The sequence below is a fragment of the Sphaeramia orbicularis genome, chromosome 22 (assembly GCF_902148855.1).
Source record: "Sphaeramia orbicularis chromosome 22, fSphaOr1.1, whole genome shotgun sequence".
Taxonomy (NCBI): Eukaryota; Metazoa; Chordata; class Actinopteri; order Kurtiformes; family Apogonidae; genus Sphaeramia; species Sphaeramia orbicularis.
The window spans coordinates 18,182,497-18,209,947 of record NC_043978.1 but is presented as its reverse complement, the minus strand read 5'-3'; the positions used below and the strand labels follow the sequence as shown (position 1 = coordinate 18,209,947).

General features: G+C 36.6%; 1 protein-coding gene across 2 annotated transcripts in view; it reads left to right on the top strand.

Annotated features, from left to right (window-relative positions):
* Window positions 1–1,163: 1,163 nt before the first annotated feature.
* The window catches only part of rab11fip5a (RAB11 family interacting protein 5a (class I)), a 49,936-nt gene continuing 23,648 nt past the window's right edge, over window positions 1,164–27,451 (top strand). The window contains exon 1 of one of the 2 annotated variants that reach the window (XM_030126116.1): window positions 1,164–1,761. In XM_030126116.1, coding sequence (XP_029981976.1) covers window positions 1,385–1,761 — 377 coding nt within the window. In that variant the 5' untranslated portion in view covers window positions 1,164–1,384. The remainder of the gene's footprint in view (window positions 1,762–27,451) is intronic. The other variant, XM_030126115.1, reaches the window with a different exon arrangement.

Below are 27,451 nucleotides of genomic sequence, written 5' to 3'. Positions count from 1 at the left end.
CCCCTTAATGTTTGGAGATAAACACACATTTGCACATTTTTTTTAGCTGTATTCAACACATATTTATGGACTTTATCGGGTATTAAATACCATTTCCTATGCTTTATAATATACTAGTCTTTAAGTGGATTGCATTTTTTGTTCAAATCCGAGGCCTTTATTAGTGTCTCTGCAGTGTGAACACATTGACCCCTTGTATTTTCTGTAGATTCTTGGTGTTTTTTTCGGTTGCAGACTCACTAACTACCGTTAACCCAAACACACTAACTACCATTAACCCAAACACACAGCACACATTCCATTGCAGCCTCATATTGTGTGGTGCTCATACACCATTTATTGCCCTGATTATTTTTAGTTATTCCATCATATTTTAGCTGTCTTCTTTGCTATAATTTTACTTTTGTGTTGTTTGGTCAAATATAAACTGGATGATTGTTTGTCATATGAACTCATCACCTTAATGTTTGGTGATAAACACACATTTTCACGTTTTTGTAGCCTTATTCAACGCATATTTATGCACTTTAATGGTTAAATACCGTTTCATATGTTTTGTGTGCTATATAGTTGACTAGTCTTTAAGTGGATTACATTTTTTGTTCAAATCAGAGGCCTTCATCGGATAAACAGATATTGCCACTTTCTGGAGCCTCATATATCACAGGTTTATGTAGCTGATCAGGTGCTAAATATGGTGTGTGTGAATTAGGTCAAATATAAACTGGATGATTGTTTGTCATATGAACTCATCACCTTGATGTTTGGTGATAGACACACATTTTCACTTTTTTTTAGCCTTATTTAACACATTTATGCACTTATCAGGTGTTAAATACCATTTCATTTGCTTTATGTGCTATATAGTACACTAGTCTTTAAGTGGATTACATTTTTTGTTCAAATCAGAGGCCTTTATTAGTATCTGTGCAGTGTGAACACATTGTGTTTCTGTAGATTCTGGTGTCTATTCGGTTGCAGACTCACTAACTACCGTTAACCCAAACACAGCCCACATTCCATTGCAGCCTCATATATTGTGTTGTGCTCAGACACCATGTGCTGTGTCGGTGCTGAACTTCCTCGTCCTGCAGGAGGGGGATAGAGGCGTGACGTCGCTGCCCGCAGAGAGGCCCGTACGGCAGGAGGAGAGAGGCAGGACGCGCCGAGCAGCTGCGGAACGCACCGAACAACCGGAGACCACGGCCATAATGCGGCACCGCCCGCAAACCCCGGCGCTGATGTGACCGTTCACAGCCGGAGAAGGAGAGGCAGCGGCGGACACCGACACCACCACCTCCTCCTCTACCACCTCCACCACCACCTCGCCTCATCTGCCGCGCCAGGTCGGTCGGTCGGTCGGTCGGTCTGTCTGGAGCCGGACATGTCCTCTCTAAACCCAGACGAGGACCAGAAATGGTTACCGACACACGTCCAGGTGACGGTGCTCCGAGGCAGAGGACTCCGGGGCAAGGGCAAGCACGGAACCAGCGACGTGTACACCATCATCCAGCTGGGGAAGGAGAAATACTCGACCTGCGTGGCAGAGAAGACCACCGAACCGGAGTGGAGGGAGGAGTGCTCGTTTGAGATGCAGCCCGGCGTCCTGGAGAGCCGGGACCGGGGCTCGTACCCGGCCGGGAGCAACGAGCTGGTCCTCACCGTCATGCACCGGGCGCTCATCGGGCTGGACGTGTTCCTGGGGCAGGCTGTGATCCCCCTGGATAAGCTCTTCCACGACAGCAGATGCGTAAAAAATGAGTAGGTTCATGTGTCTGTGTCTATGTGTTTGTTTGTGTTTGTGTGTGTGTGTGTGTGTGTGTGCACTGTATGCGTCTGCACCCCCTTTATGTGTTTTCCCATGCACATTGAACTCATCAGGATGTCTCTTGTCTTGTTATGGTCTTCCTGTCCTCATAGTTTGCCACACACTTTGCTCTGAGACATAAACACAGCTGTCAAATCTCCGGTGCTGCATCAAGGCCCTGCAGACACACCCTCCCTCCTCCATCAGACACTAAACTAACTCTGACCAACACACACCTCCACAAACCGAGCCCTTAAAACCTTCTAGAAACACCAGCTCATCTCCTGGTGGGTGTCCACGCCAGGGTCTGCAGCCTGTTGTGTTTGTTTTCCTAATAGCTGGGATGTGACGTAGATGAGTGGGGATTACTGTTGTCCCAATTCCAGGGATTATCAAACAGTTTTATGATGGGAAATGCTCTGAGGTATTTTTAGAAAAAACATGTTGTTGTACAGAGGATAGACACATGGTCGTGTTGGGAAGGAGGGAAACAAACTTTTAGGTTTGATTTTCACCTGGAATTTCCTCTCAGGGGTTAAAACTGTTCCTTTGGGTTAAGCAGGTCCTGTGGTCAAGTCTTGGTCCAATCTGAGTTTTTCCATGCGGAGTTTGAATGTTCTCCAGATGTTTTTTAGTGGGGTGTCCACTTGACGTCCACGCTGTCATCATCTGTTACCTGAAAAATGGTAATACGTGCTATTACTGAGCAGACTTAAAGTTAATAAACTGTGGTCTCAGAAGTTGTTGGATTCTAGTTTGATTCAATAAGTATTTCAGAAAAAGTAGTGTCACTGAATATTTAAAGTTAACCCATAACCCAAAAGCATCTACTGATGTAAAATGTTTAATAACTGTTGATCCACTAATCCTATAAAAATACATAAATAATTGAAGTAAGGCACAGTTTCTCAGCTTTAAATCATCATCAGATATGACCCATTTGGATGTTCAGAAGCTCCATAGTGAATGTGGTAACACCGTCATCTTCTACAACATTGATTCACTACTAAAAGCCATGTAGTGTCGTAAATGATAGTGGATGGAAACACTTGGTTTATGATCATTTATTGATATCTTTGTCGAAAATGTCACTTTTTCTTCAGTTTTCTCTGTTTCTGATGTAATAACCCTCAACTTTTATCAGAGCTTTTATGAACATCTACATGATCAGTAAATTAAAAGTAGGAAAATATGTGATCTCACTAAAAAAGTGCAAAATACAGAGGATGATATTAGAATAAATGGTGATAAATCACTTAGTAGAGGTTTAATGGAGAGAAAAATTAACCAAAGTAGCACTGGGTCTTTATGGGTTGAAGTTTAGTAGGTTTTACTTCATTTTTAAAGAAGTTAAGATCTTTTCAATATCACCTAAGTCTCACTGTAGCAAGGTTTCCATACATTTTCTAAAAAGCACATAAATAGAAAAGCTTCACACATTTTTACTTGTGTTTGACCTATTTTTCAAGCGTCTTGAAACTAAGACACCAAACAAAATGTTGCTTATGAAATGCAGAATTAGATTGGCCTTAAAATACCTGAAATAAGTAAAACATACATTTTTGTACTTTTCCATTTTTAAAATCTTCTCAGTATTGTAGATTAAATCAGCCTAATATTTGTCAAAACCACCTTGAATGTATTTATTAAGTAAATTATGCTTTTATTTACTGACTAAATATTCACCCTGTATGAGTTTCCCACCAAAACAGGTATCTTAGTGTTATTTTCCTTGAACTAGAGCTGGTTCTAATATTTAATATGAGGATTAAAAGTAGGCAGGAAATATCCAAATGAGGTTAAGAAAGGTGAACTTAAGTTTTGTCTTGACATAGCCACTACTTTTTATTGGATTTCTTTAAGCTAAATGCAATTAGTATGCATAATCATGATAAAAACAGCTGGATAAACCTAACAGAGATATCACTGTCCGTAAGGAAAAACAGAAATATAGTTTGTAGTTGTGATTGTCCCAGAGTGTCAGTAAATGGTATTTCATGATTAGCTACTTCTATCCTATGCTAGTGGCCTAAAATGACCACGGAAAGACAATTAAATCATTTTTACGACAATTTATCCTTGTGCCAGTATCAACATTTCCTGAAAATTTCATCCAAATCCATCCTTAACTTTGGAGTTATCTTGCTAACAGACAGACAGACAAACAAACAAAAACACCCCCTGATCATCACTAAAATGTAATCCTTTGTTCTTTGTGCCAGTATCAATATTTCCTGAAAATTTCATCCAAATCCGTCCATAACTTTGGAGTTATCTTGCTAACAGCCAAACAGACAAACCCTGATGAAAATATAATAAATAACATTTGACCTCACTTGTAAATGGTTCCATCTATTACATAATTTCTTATTATTGTTGTTTTTTGCAATTATTCACACAACTGCAAAAAATCATCCATGTAAACATAGGTTTCTTTTAACTACAATTTGTAAGATAATTTTTAGCAGGAAATAATTGATATTGTCTCTCTTCATCCATCATAAAAATAAGTGACTTGAGCTATCGTTGACAAAACTTTGAGATAATTGTTGAACTGAAAATCAAACCAGCCATAAGAAATCACCATGTCTTGTTTTTTGAGCTGTTATTGTCTTTTCGAACTCTGCAATTTGACTTCTGCTGTTACCAGTACTTTGTAAAATGTCCTATAAACAGTCTATCTCTACTTTGAACCGACTTATACACCAATATTGTTCTTTTCCTGCTGAGGTTGGGTCCGATTTTAGGTGTTTTGTGGTTTTTAATTTAGTTTAGCCTGTCCTGTCCAATGGAAAATGTTCAGTACTCCCCACAATGCTTTTCAGCACTCATATCTTAGACATGAAGTAAATTTCTAACTGTCATCAGAATCCAGTATCGTTTTGTTGCATATAAGGTTTGTCTGTAAGTCAATTTCTTTGATTGGTTTGTTACACTCTGACCAAATGTCTGTCAGAATGTCTAAAAAAACACAGTGGTGAAGTGAAAATATTTTGACAGCCAAAGGTCAGTGTTACTGTGACCTCTTGTTTGTCCAGTCTATGTATGGGAATGCCAGGAATTGTGGGAGAAAATGTCTTCAAACATGAAATCAAGGATGAAGTGATGAGATTGTAGTGGCCAGAGGTCAAAGGTCAAGGCTACTGTGACCTCTTGTTGGTCTAGTTTTATGTGTGAAAATTACAGGAATGGCTTTAGATTTGACCCAAAAAAAAAATGACTCAAGGATGAACTGATTACATTTTGGTGGCCAAAGGTCAAAGGTCGAGGCTGTTGGCACTATTACTGCTTGTACTGTAGAGAGGTGCATGAACAGATTATGATTTTAGGATTATTGACACATCTTATTGAATTTACTATTCTTGTTTGAGCTGTTATTTTTCCGTAAAAGTCAGTAATTTCATTTGGGAAGCCTAGTATTAGTCATTGGACTCTTGCCGCTCTTGCTGTCCTATCAACCATCTAGAAAAAAAAGATTGAGAGGTAATTATGTAACTGTGCATTCTACAGCTGCAGTGGTCTGGTCTGTTGAGTCTGCTGTCAAAAATAGGATTGGTTTGTTTCTATCTTGTTGGTGAATGTTTCTGTCAACAGATAATTTTAGTATTAGTTAGTCTGATAGTAAAAGTGCAACATGTTCAGATGGTGTTCAGGACTGATAACGTAGCACGGACAGGGTTTGGTTTTCCAGTCTCTGATTGTGAGGTTGACCTGAACGCCATCATCTGACCCGCCTGTGCTTTCACTGGGGTTGACCTGTAAATATGAGCTGAAAGGGGAACCAGTCTCCTCCTGTTAGAGCTGGTCACTTGAAGGTTAGAGCTCGGCTGTAGTGATGATGTGTCAGCAGTTTGGTGTGTTGGTACATTTTGTATCTCCATGTGGTATTCGGTGAATCTGGGCTGGTCAGTCGCTGTATTTCCATAACAGGCAGTCCTTCGCATGTATCAACTGTTTCTGCAAACATCTAGCAGAACATGAGCACAGCAAACAAAACAAGATAGGACAAAACTTTTTGAATGAACAAAAGTAATTGTACAGGTTGATCTGTTTGAAGTTGGCTGAATAGAAGGCAGCTCTTCTCGTGCTATGAGAATTATCATAAATAGTACTTACTAGGGATGCAAATTATCTATGAATCCATTAACCATTAGTTGGTTGACCTTATCGATTGATTAACAATTAATTGGTAAGCAGCGAGTGAGAACCTGAATTTCTCTTTCAATAGGGTCTGTTAGAATAAAAGCTAAATATTGTTTATATACTTCATAAAAAAAGCATGTCCTATTCATAAATGATTGATTTATTGTACCGTCGGATACAGTACAGGCAATAACATTTATAGAGTAGAACTAAAGAAACTCTGCAGAGAAATTCAATAAATTTAATGGATCTGAAGAGGGGCAGTTTAGAAGAAAAGGGCATTTCTGACTTTGCATCACTGACATGATGGAGTGAGATTTCAGTGGAGATGCCCCCCCCCCCCACACACACACACTGTTGCAATTAATAATTTAATCGAGTAAATTCTTATCAACAATTAATTGATAGTCGATTAATTATTTACATCCCTAGTAATTATGAACTTGAAAATCGCACATGAATGTTGCCGACATGAAAATAACCTTTGAACTTTTCAAAATCACCAATGATAAGCAATGCTTTTATTTGCATTCTGCAGCTGTTAGATGATTTTGCACATTTATAGAGTGTGCAATTTGCAAAAAAAGTTGAAAAAAAAAATGCTCTAGCAGATGAATTTGCACATCCAAAACTGTTTTACCCAAGTGGCAGTTCATGATAAATTGTGTGTCGATGATTTTTCATTTACCTACGACAACAAAAAGACTTGAACATAACACACTCATAATTGCGAATTCACAAGTGCAAAGGTTCATCTTCCTTATAACACGCGAAGGCGGCAATACGTTTACTACTTTATTGTCTTACAGAAGTAGTTTTACTTGATTGATTTAGTCAGTTGATTAATCCATTAGATGCTTGACAGAAGATTTTTCATCAACAAACTATTTAAACATTAGAATATGATGCTTTTATTCGTAATATGAATGTGTCATCTTGGTCTTTGGGAAGAAACCTGCATAGTTGTTTTAGGTGTATTAAGCACAAACCAGTATAATATAATGAATTCATCTTTGGTTCTAGTCCATTATAATAATAATAACACTGGTCAACAACAAATTTAAGTTTTTTGAGCTGATTTAGGATAATTTTGGTGTGCTGAATCCAAAAATCACATTAATTTTGCTCAATCAGGTCAACTTTCTGAACTATGCTACATATTGGCTTTTAAACATTTTTGCTTACATTTATGGGCATTTTCGCATCATATGATACAAAATTATTTCATATTTCTTGCAATAAACGAGTTCTGAAGATTTTACGTTTGCCAATTTATGATTAACGGTTTTTTTAATGTTATAGGTGAATGAAATGGCTTCGACTAGAAGATCTTGCAAAAATAAGCCTGACGTATTCTGCTACATCTGCGGTGAATACACCATTGTACCTAACAGGAATCCTGTTAGAAAATGATTTTTTTTCTCTTAAAACCTATTTTGGGTGAGAACTATATAAAAAAATCAACTGATAAAGTCACAAAAATGTAATCAATTTTGTGAGAAGATCAAATTTTTCAAAATCAAATTAGCAAAAAAAAAAAACCTGACCTGATTGAGAAAAATAGATGTCATTTTTGGATTTAGCGGTGCAAAATGGTCCTAATTCAGTTGAAAAAACGTAGACAACTTGCAAAAAACATTTTTTTGTAACCCAGTATAATAATAATAATAATAATAAACTTTATTGCAGACACAAGTCCATATAACACAAGCACACAACGTACAGAATAAATAGAATAAAAAGGAGATACAGAATTCGTGCACATTATAAGATATATGAACTATTGCAACAATGCTGTCTCAGTTTAGAAGTGAAACGATAGCAGCTTTTCAGGAGGCTGACCAGGGCTTCTATTATGCTTCTTTTTATGTACGAATCGACACCATTTCTATTCCTAAAGTGCAGATTTTTACCCTCATAGTGTCATAGTGGCTCCATCCACAAAACTCATTTTTGACCTTAACTCAAGAATAAATTGGTTAACCAAATTTCCTACTTCTTAGTCAATGCCACAGTGTATTTTGTTGAACTCTGTACTGCCATAGTCTAGTATTTTTGCGGGATAATTTGCTTTTTAGTGCTCTCATGGATTAAGTGGCTCAGAAAATGAATGGATGGATGAATTCAGATTTAGATATAATCCCAATATGATGGTTTTTCTGTTGATCCACTCATTGATTAATTGTCGGTCTCATTCTACCATTTGGCAGCAAACACCGCATTGAAAACTGTTTTGATTAGAAATGAGCGATTGCGTTTCTTACTTTATGGCATTTTTCAGAGCGGGCCTTGACTGCACAGTTTATCAGCATTTTGTCCTGCAGTTTTGGGCTGCTACCAGCTCCACCTTTGTGACTAAAGCCCTGTGATTTATTCCACCTTGATAGAGTAATAAGAGGTATTTCAAGGTGGTGTTGGGTGTAAGATGAGCTTTATTTGCATGGCGATAAAACCCAGAAAGAATGATGGCAGTAAAATATAGCACTAAAACGCACAGAGGAGGAGAACAGTCAATGAGCTACTCAGGTGAGGATGAAAAACAGGAAAATAAGTCACTTCATCACAAACAAAACTGCAACTAATAATTAAAATGATGATCCAACACTGATAAACGTCACTGGGTGGGTTTTTTTTTTTTTTCAATTCAGGGACAAAAGTGATTATTATTGCAGAAGTTGAGAACCATGGGGAGGGGATAAATCTCTGCCAAGACTCCTTCTCTTAACAATTTCTAATATTTATAAAGCCCCCCCAGGAGGCGGAGGTTTCGCAGACATATGAAGCTCCAGGTCGTATATTTGAGCGAATGGCAGGTTGAAATATTGTAGCTTTGATTAGTTTTATTCTCTTTGGGTTTGTGTACCGTGGACATCTGAATCAGCATGTTCCCGTCACAGTTAGTGGGAGGTTGAGGTCAGAGAAAATGGGTTTATTCTGCAGGTTTGATCAGGAATGATTAATCCAGGACGGTCTGACCAGAGAATGGAGCTCGACTGGATCAATTTGGCTCGGTTTTGGTACCACTGTGGGTGTACGTGGTTGGTTGTCATAGTGACGTTTAGGTTTAGTAGATGTTTTTCAGGCATGAATATAGTAGTTTCATATGTGTGGTTGGTTTAGTCTAATGTTTTTGGATATTTCCCACTGGTTTAGCTTGGATGGTAAAAATGACAGGAAGACACACATTATATGTTGACCAACCAAATGAATTTGTGATATACATGACTATACTTAATGTTTATGCCTATTAATGTTACAGAAATGCACAAAAGACCTTGTCAAGTCAAAGCAGTTTGAACTGACACCATTAATGACCTAGTTCAGATAGAAAATTAAGTAATAATAAGAAAAACAGTAAAAAGCAATTATTTAATGATCAGCTAACTGCTTCTGTTTCTTTTTTCTTTTTTTTTTTAAGCAAAAATACTTAAATATTGCCTTCTAAGGTGCCAGGTTTTGCTGATTCTATCTCTAAACCATCAATTAATTAATAATGGAAATAATATGCAAGTAAATGAAGAATCACAACCACCAGTTTTAAGAGTTTTAATCTCAAATAAAAATCTAAAATTTTAAACTATTAGTGAAATAAGCAGCATCTTGAATTGATTGTATAACATTTTGATAATCCTTGATTTCTAATAATACCAAACATTATGCAGATCTAGTATTAGTTACTTTTCTAGTTTAATGTCATATATTTTGGTTTGGACTGTTTGCCAGGAGAATTAACTCTTTAAACATTTTTCTTTGTGGAATATTTTTCACAGACGTTTGTCTATATTCTGATATTGTATAAACCAAACTAATAATCAATATTTAATTAAATTAGTCACATAAAAGTGTTCATATTGTGAGATTGAAAATATATCAAGACATAGGCCTAGTTAAACTTAAACCACTAAATTTGGAAATTTCCTTTCAGTTTTATAAAAAGTTAAATACAAACTATTATTCTGTAACGAATGAAGAGTCCAGAACAGATTGTGGATTGTGTTTCCTCCTATATCTGTTAAAAAAGTTGTAAATGAATGGCCATGTGGCAGATGTTAATGTTACAAATGAGACATTCATAAAAACAGAATAACCATCTGATCATGTCCTTGGTTTCTTTATTAACTGTCGAGAACAGCTGCCCTGTTGTGGAGGTTACACTGATGTATTTGCATGTGAATCTGTTGTGGAACAGATTCCTGTAACGGTGGGCGTCTGTGAATTCCCCTTATGTTTATGTCAAGAGGAAACAACACTAACACAGATCTCCATCTAGTACAGAACTCGAGTAGCCAAATATCCGATCATATCAGTCCATATCTGTAATTGTCCTGTTAATGTCTAGTCATTATTTCTGTTAAAGGAATGTTTTTGGTCCTGAGTGAAAGCTGAAGAAGTCAACATTAACATTAAATTAACATTACATGCACAATATGAAAATGATATAAAAAAAGAAACTTAAGAAAAACCTATTAAAAATGTAACAAGATGGAAAAAAACAAAAAGACAATAATGTAGAGAAAGAAACGAGAAGAAAGAGATGTAAAATACAGCACAAAAAGGCTGTCAAAGACAAGAACGAAACACTCATTTTAATGTATTTAAAGCTGCGTATGACTTTCATTGAGCCTTTTTGGAAATTTTGACGCAAAGTGCATTGTGGGAATGGGAATTCCATGCAGCAGCAAATTCACTGTCTCTTCGTGAGTGCTGAACCCAAATGTTGTCTTTACCTTCATCCGCCGACTATACTCATTCTTTAAAACAACCCTGGTGGACTGTAGAATTTTATGTTGTAGCGATCTGGCTCATTTTCTTGCCTAATCTGTGAGAAATAGGGGTGTGTATTGGCAAGAATCTGGCGATACGATACAAATCACAATATTAGGATCACGATACAATATATCACAATATATCATGATACTGTTAAAAAAGCAATTTTTTGTTTGTTTCTTTTTTTTTTTTTAAGATTATTTCCTGGAAGAATGGAATTACACCAGAGATATGCACAAATACTAAACACATTTTTATTTAATCACAATGGGATCGAATGGTATATCACAAAATATTCCTGTGTTAAGACTTAAATTATATTTTACAGACATTACAGTTTAAGATCCTGCTCAAGTGTTCATATTCAATTAGTTCATAACTAACATCATTACATTATTTTTGTGCAATCCCAACACAGGAACTAACTTCTTCCTCTAGATAATAAAAAGTGCTTTTAGGAAGCTTCAGATAACCATTATTTAATAAGAGAGTGTTAAATAATAAGTGTGTTAAATAATAATAAATTAAATACAAACAAAAAAGAAAAACAAAAATTAACCTCCACAATATCTGCATTTGAATAAATACTTAAAAATATCAATACAGTACTTTTTAATATCGATACATTGTTGGGAAATGAAATATCGCGATATATATTGCAGACCTGATATTTTCTTACACCCCTAGTGAGAAACCGCTTTTGCTTAGTCACCATTCCCACAATGCACTTTGTGACAAAATTTCAGAAAAGGCCCGAGAGACATTTCTGTTTGTCATTTAAAGAAGTGGAATGTGTTTATGATGGAGTCATCTTCGAAGTTGTTCACTGTAAAGGAAATGATTCAGGTGCATAAGCACAGAAAGACTAATGCATTTGTGATAATTAGGCTGTCACTCAGGTTTTACAAATTTGAAAAAAAGACTTGTGATAAAAGTCATACGCTGCTTTAATGTTTTGCAGTACGTTGGCTTTCACGACAAAAGGAAAATAAGTTCAATATTATTAAAACTTATGTATTGGTATTTCTATTGTTTTATTGTTTAGATGTACACACCTCTCACGTTTGTGACCAAAACCAAAACATGACTTTGCTGAACACTGAACTTGCAGGTTTCAGCTTCATAATCAGTTTCTTCCCTGGAGGATGGTCTGTTTTTGTGCAGGTCAGGGATCCTTCGTAGCTGTAGTGGATGCTCCCTGCAGGGCTGATATTCTGATTTAAATGCTGGCATTTTCCATAAACATCATCCTCCCTGCATCTGTAGAAGTAAAGCTCTGATGTTGTGTTACCAGTTCAGGCCTGAGATCTGAAGCTGCATCTGCTGAGTGGAGCACAAACCGAGTATGTGTCGGTATGTAATGTACGTCCAGAAAAGCCCTGGTCCAGGAGCTGACAGACGCTCAGACAGAATATGTTCTAATGGACGTTGGAGGTTACGTAACAGTGACCTGACAAGTCATCCGGATGTTACAGATGGATAAGCTTCAGATAAGCTATAGTGGAAATTTACCAGAAACAGCTGCATTCAACTCCACTCATATATTAACCCTGTAGAATATCATCTTAATCATGATTCTCTTTTTTTTTTTTTTTTTTTTTTCCCCCGATCAGTGTCTTCTTAATTTCAAATATATAAGAAGAGACATACATTTGAACATGAAACTGTTATATCCAGTTCCTTTCAATCTACCCCACCCACTCCAAGTACTGGACCCTCATTAAGTTTATATACAGCCAGACATAATATACATACAAAATGATATAAACCCCCTTCAGTGTATACATAAACACACACATGCATATTTGCAAGTTCACATACACATCAATAAAATTAATAAAGGGGAAGAAAAAAATAAATTGGTAAATAAATTTAAAAAAATAAAATAACAAAAGGTACTCAGATATTGGAGTTACATAGATATGTTGGTAGCTTCCAGAACTTTCTGGTGGAACCCCTTGTGGTATATTTAGGATAATTCTCATTTTAATGGTTTATTTTGTTGATTTTTTTTTTTTTTTTTTTTTTTTTGGCGACCATTTGACCATAATAAAAACATTAGGAATTTTTTTTTTTTTATTAATATCATCATCTTGCTCATCCTTATTTCCTTAACTAAGTAAATTCTACAGCATAAATATTTGAAAAAATAATAAGCAGCATAACAAAAATAAGATTCATTATTACTGTTTTTAAGTGAGGAAATAAAATATAAAATTTAAACAAAAAAATAAGCTATGTACGGTATGTGTAACAGTAGGTTTATCATTTGGATGGGGCTGGAGGATATATGGAATTAATGGGATTAAATGAGCTTTTGCCTTTAGAAAATCATGAAAACTAGATAAATAACAACAAATTCTCAAATTCTGACACGAGGATGGTCAGAATCCTCTTCCTATTCAGAATCATGTAGATAAGATAAGATTGATTTATTTTATAATGGGTCAGTTGCTCCCATTCACACAATAAAAACAGACCTCAATGAAATTAGAACAAGTAATAAAATCACAATAAAAGTACAGTAAAAACAGTAAAAGCATAAAAGCAAATAACAAATGTCCTGTTTGTGCCTATGTAGTTAAACACATAGCATTATCCAGATGATGGTTAAATATTGATATTGTAATAGCTGTTGGAATGGTTTTTGACATGATTTTTAAAAAATCCTTATACAGAAAATATTCAGTTGTATGCAAGAAAATATGCCCTCATTGCAAAAATAGCATAATTTAGTGATTTTTTTTAATTTTTTTTGTTTATTGAAAAGATGTAGACGCAGTTGTACCAACTTCATGAATTCATAGGTACTTTTTATGCTATATATTGAACAAAAATAAGATATGTAACTATCATGGCAATGTCTGGCCACTGCCCAAACATAATCTACACTGGATGATATTTATTATATGATAAAGTATATTTAGCTGATCTCGTTGTTGTTTTCACTATCACTGTTATGACGTTCTGTTTATCTGATCATTCCTCTTGTGTTCTTCCTAATGTTTGTGGTTGACACATACTGTACAGCTCAGCGTTGTGTGAATCTATTACATGGGAAGTCAGTGGTGAGGTTAGAGCACATCGCATCCAGATGTGGAATGTAGTTTTGGCCTTGTGGCCTGTCTGCTACTTCTGCAAATGAGGCTGGAATCCAGGCCACATTACCAACATCACCCACAATCCTCCTGGGCCCTCGCTGACCTCGTTTATGGATGGAGACACGATGGGAGGTGTCCACTTGGCGTCGATGATGCAAGTACTTCACATGTTCTCGAAGATATGCAAAGTGATGGTCTGGTGTCGATGGGTTGTTGTGGCTCCATTTGGAACTTAACGCTGATGGTTTTAAATTCTCTGGATTCCTTTATTTAGTGTTTATGATTCCAGTGCTTTTACTCAGGCAGCATTCTGAGATTGTTACACTTTATTCGAGAAAGCATTCTAAGATGAAAACCAAAAACATAATGTGACGGAAGTTATTTCAAAGAGGAAACAAGACAAAAACAACATAATGGACACAAGATGAAAATGATGTAGAAAAAAAAAGAATCAAGACTAGAAAAGCACTCGGAGAGCGCAGACCTCCGCCAAGGCAGATCAGCCCCCCCCCCATCACTACCAAGATTTAATCATTTTTATCAACATTTCCTGAAAATTTCATCCAAATCCATCCATAACTTTTTGAGTTACCTTGCACACACACAGACAGACAGACAAACCAACGCTAGCAAAAACCTAACCTCCTTGGCGGAGGTAACAATGATGTAATGGACACAAGGAGATAAAAATGAATAAAATGTAATGACAAAATGGACATAAAGAAATGCAAAAAGATAAAAATGTGAAAAAAAAAAAAAGACAAAAACAACATAAAAGACACAAGATGAAAACGATGTAAAAAAAACCAGAAAAACACTAAAGAAAAAACTCACTCCATCTCGGAGGCAAATATTGTAGGTTTACTCCAGTGAAAACCACCAATCTCCGAATTTGTTAAAAAGCTCAATTCGCTTTTCTCAATCCTAAGCATACAGCAAATACAAAGATGGAAAATCCAATGCTATTTTATGCTGTTGTGGAAAAGTGAAGCCAAAATATCACTTAACAGTGATTGGTCACTGCAGCTGTCAATCACCCAAGACCCAGAGTTAAGACAAGACTGCCAAAAATACTGCCGACTGACGCTTTAGGTAGAGAAGCATCTCTTCCTTCGTAAGCGGAATAAACTCTGGATTGCTGGGAAATACATGATCACAAAGGCGTATTTTTCAGAGCTCATGAAAAGTTGACTTGTTTATTAAAAAAACTTGGTCGCACAGGAGAGTGACGGTAGGGTAAAGAAGGGAAATCCACCTCAGATCAGGGAATTTAAGATAATGTTTCCAACTGATCATCTCTGATTTGCTTCATACTGTCAGAAAATAATGGTATTAGTCCGGGTAAGCACCATACTAAATTCTACCTTCATATCTTCATTAGTTTTGTGATGACTGGGCTTTAAAAATGATGCTCATGTGCTTATTCTGCCACTTGATGTACATGGGGATCAGTAATCTTCAGTATATGGGCAAGAGGGAAACAATGAATGAATTACAATGCAGTTAATTGAAATCCTGCTAAAAATAGTTTGGTTAAAGCTACAAACTTTATATTTTGTACACATATTAATTTTTTCCATGCATATAATTGTTTTTATGGTAGACTTTGTCATACATGACCATTGTGCATTTGAAATGTAGATGTGAAATTATTTTTTTCTCCTTTTACAAACATATTTAGTCACCCCACTACTACTACAACATGAAAAATAAATATCAGTGTGTGTATTTAAATGTTGATACACTAGGGCTGAAATTTATCTGTAGCACAAACCAATTTTTTTTTTAAATACAATTTTCAGCAAGCTGTAATTTGGGCAATATGCAACAGTGGATCTTCTTTTACAGATGTTATGACCACCTTACACCTTAGAGAGCCTCCTAAAAAATTTGTGCATCTATCATGAATAGTTGAAAAGTTATGATTTAATGAACTCTGCATCTTTTTCTCTTTTTTCTCTTTCTCAACTTGTTTTAACAGTAAAGTAAGTATCACATCCCATTTGCAAAGCTGTAAAATCTCCAAAACAAATGGTGATATAAGGCTGAATTTTTGTACGGTTGTTGCTAAAACTAATAACATTATTATTTTAAAATATGAATCAAATCAGAGACGGTTATTTAGGAGACCATCTGTGATTTCACAATTTCATGTTCAGTGAGATCAAAGTTAAACATGTCCAACAGGAAAATGAATGAGAACATCAGATATACTAGTAAAACATTTACCTTTGTAGTTTAATTTTTCATACATTTATTATGTTTTGCTGATGATACTTTCTTTTACTTAAGTAAAGTTTGACATGCATAGCTTTATTTTGTATTGGAGTATTTTTTAGCTTTGTAGTAACATTTTTACTTAAAGGATCTGAATAGTTCTCCCTCCTCATAAATCCCCTTTAAAAACTAATTTTGCACACATTTTTCTGAATTTGGTGCAGGCACTTACAATCGTCTGGCAACATAATGAAATATATTGTGAGAATCTGATGTTCATCTGGTTATTTGTGGTCCAATGCCATGAAAAGGTCTGAAAAGTTACAGAAGTATAATGCTGGAAATATGTGTAAAAAGATGTAGAAACCCTCTCATTCTGTTAGAAGCAGAAGATGTGTTTTCTTGCGGTATGCATCCCCCTGCTGCTCTCTGGCTTCTGTTATTGTGTTGATAAGAGCTTCAAGAGAGAACTGAAACACTGACGTTGTCCAATTCTGCAGCAAAACTGTGAGTGAATACAAGTTAAAATGTTGTAGAGCTGAAGGCGAATGCAGAGCTGCTGATAAGATGAGGTTGTGCATTTGTCACTAGTGACACCTTTGAGATAATAAATTGTCATTTTTGATTACTTTAGTCCTTCCTCTGGGATTTTTTCTTGCAGTGGTGGAAGAGGGCATTGGGTTCAGAGAACTTTTGTTATTAAATAAGTTCAAAATGAATTAATCTGAATCTACATTTTTACATTAAATGATGTGAAAATATGAAAAACAACAGTAATCACATTTTTTCCTAGTTTTTTCTTTGAATTTCTTTTTTAAATAATTGCTAAATTGAATTTATCTATTGCAGACAAAGTAGACAGTACTTTATACAAAACATTAAGCAGCTAATGATAATTACAAAAATTAAATAAAATGACAATTACTAACATAATCTTTAGTTTTTAGACTGGACTGAAGTCTTTCAGGATGAACTCCTCTTCGTCTGGTCTGATTCCCTTTTCCAGGACTCGGTGCTTCATCAGTCATTGACCGCTAATATTCAGAGCATCAGAAGGATATAAATGAGAGGTTTTTACTTGGTGTTCAACCCACTAAGGATGTGGCACATATTGTAGACCATTGGTGTCCAGTCCTGGTCCTTGAGATCTACTATCTTGCATGTTTTAGATGTTTCCCTCTTCCAGCACACCTGATGGTCATTATCAGCTTCTGCAGAGCTTGATGATAGGTTTATCATTTGAATCTGCTGTGTTGGAAGAGGGATACATCTAAAACATGCAGGATAGTGGCTTTTGAGGACCAGGATTGGACACCCCTGTTGTAGACCATCTTCACACTCCTATCTCCACTTATATGAAGGCTCATCATCATCCTGATGCCACAGTGCAAACGCTGGCAGTGTCATGCTTCGCCAACCTGTTGTACTTTTAAATAGGGCACAACACAAACGATAAAGCAGTCACAGAACAGTGTAACATGGTGAAATAAGCAGAACAAAGCCACGGCCACTTGAGATCCAGATTCAGTTTAGGTCGGGCATTCAGTCATGGTTAACCTGCAGATGAACGTGTTTTCTAAGGTGCGTTTTCAGTCTAGCATCATGACTTTACAGCATCAGCCCAACACTTAACACTAATGTCTTCAGGTTAAAGTGACCAAATTAAACACTCTGAGCGCTGACAGACTCTAACGAATCACTAAAATAGACTGAAACTAGTGGTGCCAAGCACAACAAACCCCACCCCTCGCACATATTGGAGCTTGTTTTGGCATTGATCCAGCTAATGTCATCATGTCTATGCGTGTACTGATGTCAGCATATCAATTGCCTCTATATATGTGCCAAGTTTGAAGTAAATTGAAATTAAATTGATGTTTTTATAGACATTTGAAATATCACCCATTATAAGAAAATGAAAAAAAAAAAAGATTATAAAAATTCATTAAAAAATTTGGAACTTTCACCTACTTTTACCCAAATTTAATCTGATTTATTCTGGGTCACTGGCAATCTCTAAACTCAATTTGGTATGAATTCAGCCAATAGTTTTGCTGCTACAGACATTTGAAATTCTGCCCATTATAAGTAAATGGGGGCGGGGGGGGGTGTTAAAAATTCATAAAAAAGTTTAACTTTGACCTACATTTCCCAAAATGTAATTAGATATATTGTGGGTCACTGGCAATCTCTAAACCCAGTTTGGTGTGAATTCAACCAGTAGTTTTGCTGCTAAAATGTTAAAGCTGCAGTATGTAGGATTGTGGCCAAAACTGGTACTGCAATCACATTCAAAATACTGTAGAACGTGGTATCCTCTCCTCCTCCCCCCAGGCTAGGGGTTGCCAGATCCCGCATGAGCATCCACTACTAGTGTTTCCTCTAATCCTTGCCACCACACCATAAATTTCATACAAAAAAATCATCACCAGACTTATTCTACATCCGTCTAATATATAACAGGCCAGGACAAACGTCCTGCACACTCAAATGAAAGTTTGCGAAGATTCAGGAGATAGAGAAAAGGGAAATGAGCATTAGGTTTCACTTTTACTACAAACCGCACGATCGCTCTAACCCCCCACCACCACCACCGAACCACGGACGCCGAAATACCGACCCCCCCGCCGAACCACAGACACCGGACTACCGACCCCCCCCCCCCCCCCCCCCTTCCGGACTACCGATCCGCCCCACACACACACCGAACCACAGACGCCGAACGACCAACCGAACCCCCCCCCACACACCGAACCACGGACACCGGACTACCGACCCCCCCCAACCGAACCACGGACGCCGAGCTACCGACCCCCCCCCCCCCCCCACCACCACCACCACCACCGAACCACGGACCGAACCCCCCGTTCAGATTACACAGCACTAAATGAACAGGTCACTTCCACAGAAAACACTGAACTACAAGGAACTACCATGGCAAGAGAGAAGTCCTACAGCAGTACCCGGTCTGTTCACCAGTCCCGGACCGGCAGTCTCTTCACTGGGGCCAGGAGAAGAGACTGCAGCCCGGCCCCGGGAGAAGGGACCAGGTGAAGAGGCTGCGACCCCGGCTCTGAGTGGCTCTTACCGGTGGTCAGACTAAGGCAGGGCCAGCGTCGGTCTTCAGATCCTTCTGCTCTTTCAGCCGTCTCCATGTTTCTAAATCATCTCCTATACATGTCCTTGTTTTATTTCTCACTTTGTCACGATGTATTTGGGAATAATAAGAGGCCTTTTAGGTTTAATAACGTCAGACATTTGTGATCAGAAATGTTCCAGCTGCAGCTCAGTGGAACTGGCAACCTGGATGCTGAAAGGCTTCTGACTCTGTGATTAGCAGACAGGTGATGGGCGGGGCATCAGACCAAAACACACAATGTCAACATAAACATCATTTCAGGGCTGACACTGAGGTTTTCAAATGCAAATATTCTGGCTGGACTACTACTGTCAGTGAGATCAGTATTTGAAATGAACAGGATTCCTTAATGTCTGGTGACAGTCAAGGCAATTTTACAATTACTTAGAACATAATTCCTACATACTGCAGCTTTAACAAACAAAGAAACCAAACCACAAACAATAGCCCTTGCCTCCCCTTCGGGGGGCGGGGTAATGAACCTATTAGAAGTCATAACATGAGCCTCCATCTTAACACAGTGAGATAGGTTGTGTGACAGGATGATCCACTGTAACCTTACATAGACTGTCTAGGATCTCCCTATTGTTCATCTCTGGCTATGCAATTAAAAAAAACAAACATGAGTTTCATCATTAACATTGAAAACCTAATGGCTACTTGCTCAACAAGTATTTGAGTAGCCAACAGCCTACAGAGAGAAGTTTAAGAACAACTGATAAACTCCAAAAACACAGTGATGATTAAAACAAACTAAAAACTCTAATGCAAATTTGACCAGAAGTTAAAAACTCCATCAATTTAACAGTTTTACATTTAAATTAAGATGACAACCATGCAGTGTTTATGAGGAGAAGCTAAGAACTACACAAATTTTATGAAGTGATATTTAAAAATTTAACAGCAGTTAAGTGTTTAAAAGTTCATGAGTTTCAGTTTGACATTAAAATAATCTACAAACTTCAAATTATGAGAACTGATCAGATAATTTTGGAATAGTTTAGAAGAAAAAAAAACTCATGGCAATATAAAGCTACGTGAAAAACTCCATGAATTTCAGTTACATCAAGATAAAGACTGTGCAAATTTTATGAGAAGGTAAAAACAAGCAAAGAGTTATATTCATTTTACAAGGTGACATTAAAAATAAGACAAAAATATGTCAATTTTTATGAGGAGAAGCTAAAAACCAAGTACTGTGCAGTTTTAATCGGTGTTGATAATGATCAGGGATGTTTAAAATGAGATAAAACTTCTGCAGATTTTACAGACAGAAGCTAAAAGTGTGTCTATCAGAGAAGTTAAAAATGTGACTAAATTATTAGCGATAACACTCTGTACTAATTGTCAGTTTATACACTCGGTGGTTAGTGAAATCTCCATCACTCTATTTCCTTGTTTTTTTGCTCTACCTCTGCCTTTAAAAAAAAGCCTCTACAGAGTCATGCTGACCTCATGATACAGTGTTTTACAGTTCTGTCGCTACAAAAATCTGTAAAATGGAAAACCCTGCAGTGTGAACATGTGTTAGGCTCTGAAAACACTGACTACTCTCTTGAAAGCACAAGTGTATCTCGGAGGAAAAGCCCAAATAATCTTATATACATAGGTTTTCTAACACATTCCATGGTTGACACAGATCCGCCGCCTTTGGCACCAGTTTAATTTCGAGTCTCCTCTGTCTGGTTCTGATACCACACAGACTCTCAGCGTTCCACTGAGACGGCGAACATGCAGCATAAAATAGGTTGATAGCCTACTTGTCTTGTAATTTCAGCCCTTTCCTGCCTCGGAGGGTGGTTTCTAGGGATCGACTCGTTCCACACAAGACATATACTTTGTAAGCCGAAGCCTGGAATAAGACGGCGGCTCCTGCACTTCAGTGGATCATCAGGGAGGAGGAGGAGATGAGGAGATGGTGTCACGCTGGGATGGGGTGGAGTGTTGTGATTTCCTGTTTTTGCAAGATGGGGAAGCAGATACGGGGTTATGCTCTGCAGCTCTGGAATGGGATTGTTTGCGAAGGAATGAAACCTATGCAGACGAAGACTTAAGACTGTGTTTGTGGAGACTTTTATGAAAGTACTTAAACCCTCAAACAACAACAACACCATCTTTGGCTAAAATGATTACTGGTCAAAAATGTGCAAGAATTTTAAAGTTGCTTTATGTAGTATTTTTTACTAGTGATGTCCCGATATGGATTTTTTTGCTTCCTTTTTTTTTGGGATTAGTTTTGCCGAAACCAATCCAATACAGACTTTTTACAATGAAATTTTGATTTAAATTTAGAGGCATTTTGATTTAAATTTAGAGGCATTATTTATAGGTTATTATACCGGACCGGGGCGGCTGTAGCTCAGGTGGTAGAGCGGGTCGTTCAATAACAGAGGGTAGGCGGTTCGAATCCTGCTCTGTCCTAGTCAGTCCGTTGTGTTCTTAGGCAAGACACTTCACCCTCCCTGCCTCTCGTGCCACCCACACTGGTGTATGAATGTTTGGTGGTGGTCAGAGGCGCAAATTGGCAGCCACGCTTCTGTCAGCCTGTCCCAGGGCAGCTGTAGCTACAAATGTAGTTTACCACCACCAGAGTGTGAATGTGAGAGTGAATGAATAATGGGTCAATAATGTAAAGCGCTTTGGGTGTCTAGAAAAGCGCTATATAAATCCAATCCATCATTATTATTATTATTGTTATTATTATTATTATTATACTATTATTTTACTTGAGATCACAATTGGGCTGAATGTGGAACCTGAACTAAAACAAGTATGACACCTTTGACTTTTAATAACTTTAGTATAACTTTTGCACTTTCCAAATTTATACTATGGGACAAATTACAACCTTATATTTGCCACTGTTGTAGTGTGTCTGTGGACAGGCCCGTCCAGGTATTATATGGGGGTGCGTTCGGTGTCATGCGTTAGTGATGTAAAGCCGGTTACTCACGGGTCGGGTTGGGGCGGGTCAAAAGAATGTCAGTTTATTTGCGGGGTGGGTTGGGTCGGGTCGAATATTTCCACAAGAGCCCCTGTGGGTCCGACTTGCGCATCACTATCGGACCTTATCGTGAAAGTGAAACTTATTGACGCTTTACTAATTCCTCTAAGCCTCCCGCTGTTGTGCAGCAAATTTTCTTTTTCCCTACTTTTGGAAACTTTGAGGGGGCAGGACGTGTGTTGAAAACCAACACCATGGGGATTTTGACCAAAGCATCAGTGACCAGATGGGATGAGAACCATTAAGAAACAACCTGTAGAGTCAAAGAAAAATAAGTGGATGCATTGTGTTGTTTCCACTGGACTCAGCTGTGAATGAAAATAATAGAATCTGATGCTGAAATGTCAGCGTGTCTTCTACATGGATGAGTTTGATTCTGACGATAATGGAGGTATGAAGTTATTATGGGATGTTCTTATCTTTGCTAAGTTGTCGTTTGTTGGTCCACGGTTCAGACTAAACTGTGACAGCTCTGACCTTGTTTGTTGGATTCCAAACAGATCTTTAGTTCAGCTACTGACAACACAAACCGTACAGAAAATAGAGATGATTAGTGGTTTTACTGTGGCTGTTTTCAGTCTAAAAACGGAGCTAAGCTAACAGAGCTATAATGTAAACTCTCATCTGATGCAGCACGTGAAGATTATTTGACTGTTATTTTGAGCGACTGTTAAAATAAGTGTTTATGTGTTTTAGTTTGAAGAACAAAACTTGATGATGCCATAATACAGATGTGTGTAAACAATGAGCTTTATACTTTATTTAGTGAGTGATGCAGTCTGTGGATATATGGTATTGATTCATTGATGGTTTTGGTCCTAACTGTGTTCTGGTATGAGACTTCTACCTGCCAGTGAGAACTTGGAATATCAATTTTGAATATCAATACCACATAGAAACTATTTAAAACCACTAATCCTTGTCATATTTTTCATAAAATCAAGCGAAGAAGGATTTTAGACATTCACATTCTCCGTAGGCTGCATAGTTTTGTTATAATTAATTAACTGGAGGCTATAACTTGCTTGGGAAAAGCTCGATTTAGACAAAAAATCCCTTGGAGGTCTAATGCATTTACATTCAGAACAAACATCTTAATGGCTGTGTCAAAAAACAGTTCCAAACACTACAGTTTTACTACTGTGTTTTGGGTTAATTTCTGCTAAATTCACCCATCCTCAGATAAAGCTAATGTAAAACTGTGACTTTGCATGAATTCGGCAAAACTTTAGGTTCTCTGATAGGTTAGAAAACCCATAAACTAAACAGTTCTAGGTCTCTGACAGTCAGTGGGGATAATAAAATGCGGATGCTTCAGCTTAAACCTGCACAGTGCCTTGTTGAGCTGCTGTGTGGGACGATGCTTTCAGGAAACTGGGTCCTGTTCTTCAGTAACAGCCTGTTCTGTCTCTGTACGTGGGCTCAATATGTAGGCAGCTGATTTTTTGTCTGTGTTGCACTTTCCTTATTTAAATCTCTGTCAAGTTGCCTCTTTTTTTTTGTTGCCGTATTTATTCATTTGTTGCACAAACATAAAGCAGTGCAGGTGCACATGTATAAATAGGTGTCCTATAGAAACAAAAGGAGGTTTCTGTATCATGAGAATAGATGTTAAAATTATCAGTGGTGCTGTTTTTAACTTTGTAACTCAGCTCTTTATACTGAGAATTATTTTAGTCAGAGACAAAAACTAACAGTGAAAAGAATTATTGTTAACTGAAATAAAACAAACTACAGAAAATGATTTAAAACAAACTGAAATCAAACAGAATTGCAGTTGAAATTTTTGTGTTAATAATACATTTGGGCCAAAAATATAAACAGTGAAATCAGTTGGAATAAATAATCATCTTGATAAAAGTTTATACCTTTTTATAATAAGTTATACAGGCTGATTTTTTTTTTTTTTTTTTTAGAAGAAGAAGCCAACTACAAACATGTAAAACACTAAAAACATGAAATAAAACACCATAACAATGAAACATTTTGCTTGTTTACTTGAAAACATAAAAACAAAGCCTGAAGATAGAGAAAATTCTACTATGATATCGACAATTATTTCCTGCATGATTAAAGTTTGAATATGTGTTTACAACCCCTGGTCTTTCTCTGTTCTCTTTATTGATGTAACTCTAAGTTAAGTTTATTAAAAGGATTTAGTGAAGTGGATAGAGGAAATGCCAATCAAACATAATAATAATGAGCATTTGCAAACATCATCTGCCATTATTTGGATTAAACTAATGAACTAGTTCAGGGGTATTAGACTCATTTTTAGTTCAGGAACCACAAATAGCCCAGTGTGATCTCAAGTGAGCTGGACCAGTATAATAATAAATTATAAATAAGAATCCAAATTTTTCTCTTTGTTCTCGTGTGAAAGTTAAATTACATTCTAAAAATGTGAATAACCTGAACAACCATGTATACATTGAAATATCTTTTAAAAAAATAAGTCCAATTTCATGTTGTTTTCTTTTCATTTCTGATTGCGTTTGTTATGTTGATATCAAAAGTGAAGCATAATGTACTAATCAGTTGATCTCAAGTCTGTACTATGATAAGGCTTCGCAATAAAAATATCTGAAATGAAAAATAAGTGCAGTTTCAACAATATTATCTGTCAGCTTATTATTAGCACAGTTTATACATCACAGTGGATCTATAAATGCACAAAATATTTATTAAAAGGCATAATATTGTTAAAATTGCACATATCTTTAAGACATTTCATGTTGTTCATATTTGTTCAGGTTATTCATATTTTATTGTGGCAGGATAGTTTGTAAATGTAAACATTTTCATGATATAATTTTACTTTTTCCACATTAAACCAAGGAGAACATATGGCGTTGTCATTATTTCTAGGTTATTATGCTATTATTTTACTTGATATCACATTGAGTTATATGTGGCCCCTGAAAACGCTTAACTGCTAATATTTTCAGTATTTTCAAATATATCCCACAGGCTGGATCAGACCATTGAGCAGGCAAGTTTTGGCCTTATGTTTGACACCCCTGAACTAGTTGAACTGATAGAATTTATATTTACTTGTCCAACTCAGAATCAAGCTAAAAACCCAATTCAACCCAACTGTTTTATCTGCAATAAGATGAGGCTGTTCGGTCAGGAGGTGAAAAGTAAAGCATCAGCAACAGTAGATAAGACAAACTACATGTCATTACAAAGGCCATGAGCTAAACAGTACCTGTAGCTGCTAAACTAAGTCAGTTTTTCAAGTCCAAGTCAAGTCTTGAGTCTCTGTTGGTTGTTGTATGATGTGCTTCAGGCCCCTCTGCTCTGCTTAGAACACAACATTTCTATATCTGAGGAATTCAAAGAATGGACTGTATCATCATGTCTGTATCTAATGGCAAACAGTAGCAGCTCTGACTCACTTTAACAGGCCACAGCGATGCAATGTCAAATAAAAACACAATGAAAGCTTTCCATATAAAGTTAAAAACAACATCATCATGAAGTGAAAGGGATATTCTAGAACTGGGGCTCTGAAAATGATGAATATCAAAACACTTATAAATTGTCAATCTCTGGGCGAAACTTCGTAAGTCAATTATTGGTCTTTTTTTTTGTTATAAAATGATTCTATTGGTCAGTCTTCACGTTGGCCTGACAATTTTAGAAATATTTGTGTTGAAAATGGCTTGTGACTACATCTCTTAACTCCCTTCATTTATTTAGAACATACATCCTTTTTCCAGTTTTCCAAAAAATAACTGTTTTGGACAGAAGAGGTTTCCGCCCAACAGCAACGAAATAACTATTCGACAAGTGCTGATTTAATGTACTCATCCTCCCTTTAGAGTAAAGGTAATAACACACTGATGTGAAACATGTTCAATAACAGTCCATAGATGCCAACGTTAACTGTTCACATTATTAAATGACTCAACTGTCCAGGCGTGTTTTCAGGTGCTGGATAAAATTAGATTGGATGGATTCAGCAGTTTGTATTTTGTTGTTGCTTACGATTTATTTTTGCTTGAAGTGTAGTTACTGTTACTGTTATAGGTATAAAAAGGGGAGAAAAAAAAGTGTACTTACTGTAACTGAAAACTATATTTTAAGACACGAGTTGCAGGTGAAGATGCAGTCAGTATTGTTTCTGTAGTTACAAACAAATGTTAGATGGAGTGGGAGGGACTGTCATATTATATTATATATACATATTATATTATAACATGCATGTATATGACCACTTCTGAATGTTTATTGCATTAAAAGGTTAATCATGTGACTCCATGTCTTTGTAAATATATTTCCCTGAATTCTAAGTACATAAGTAATTTACTCCATCTGATAGATTTCCCTCACTTTCTCAATCCAAATGTTGTATGTAGGGGTGTGTATTGGCAAGAATCTGGCGATACGACACAAATCCCAGTACTAGGATCGCGATACGATATATCACGATATATCGTGATACTGTTAAAAAAAAAGGCAGTTTTTTTGTCCGTTCCTTTTTTTTAAAAAAAAAAAAAGATTATTTCCTTGTAGAATTGAATTACACCAGAAATATGCACAAATACTAAACACATTTTTATTTGATCCCAACAGGATCTAATATTATATCACAAAATGTTCCTGTGTTCAAACTGAAATGATGTTTTACAGACATTACAGTTTAAGATCCTGCTCAAATGTTTATATTCTGTTAGTTCAGAACTAACATCAGAACATTATTTTTGTGCAATCCCAACAACGGGACTAACATTATTTAATAAAAGAGTGTTAAATAATAATAAATGAAATAGGAATAAAAAAGAAAAACAAAAAGAACAAAATGAACCTCCACAAAATCTGCATTTGAATAAATACTTAAAAATATTGATACAGTACTTTTTAATATCGATACAGTATTGTGAAATGAAATATCGCGATATATTGCGGAACGGATATTTTCTAACACCCCTAGTTACATGTGGGAGGTTCAGGTTTCAACCACTTGACAGTGATGCATTTAATGGCTGCTGTTAGTAAAATTCTCAAGAGGTATTTTTGGTTATTTCCCTCTAAACTTTCTGGGATTACACCTAAAATAGCAAACTTCAAATCTTTACAAAATGTTTGCTTGAAAACTGTGTTCACAGCGACAAATATATCATCCCAGAAAAGTCTAATATAAGGACACGTCCAGAATATGTGGGTATGGTTCCCCAAGTGAGCCCCACAATTTCGCCAACAGGTATTGAGGATCACAGGGTTAATTTTTGAAATTAACTCCGTTGTCCTAAAAATCTTATTCAATT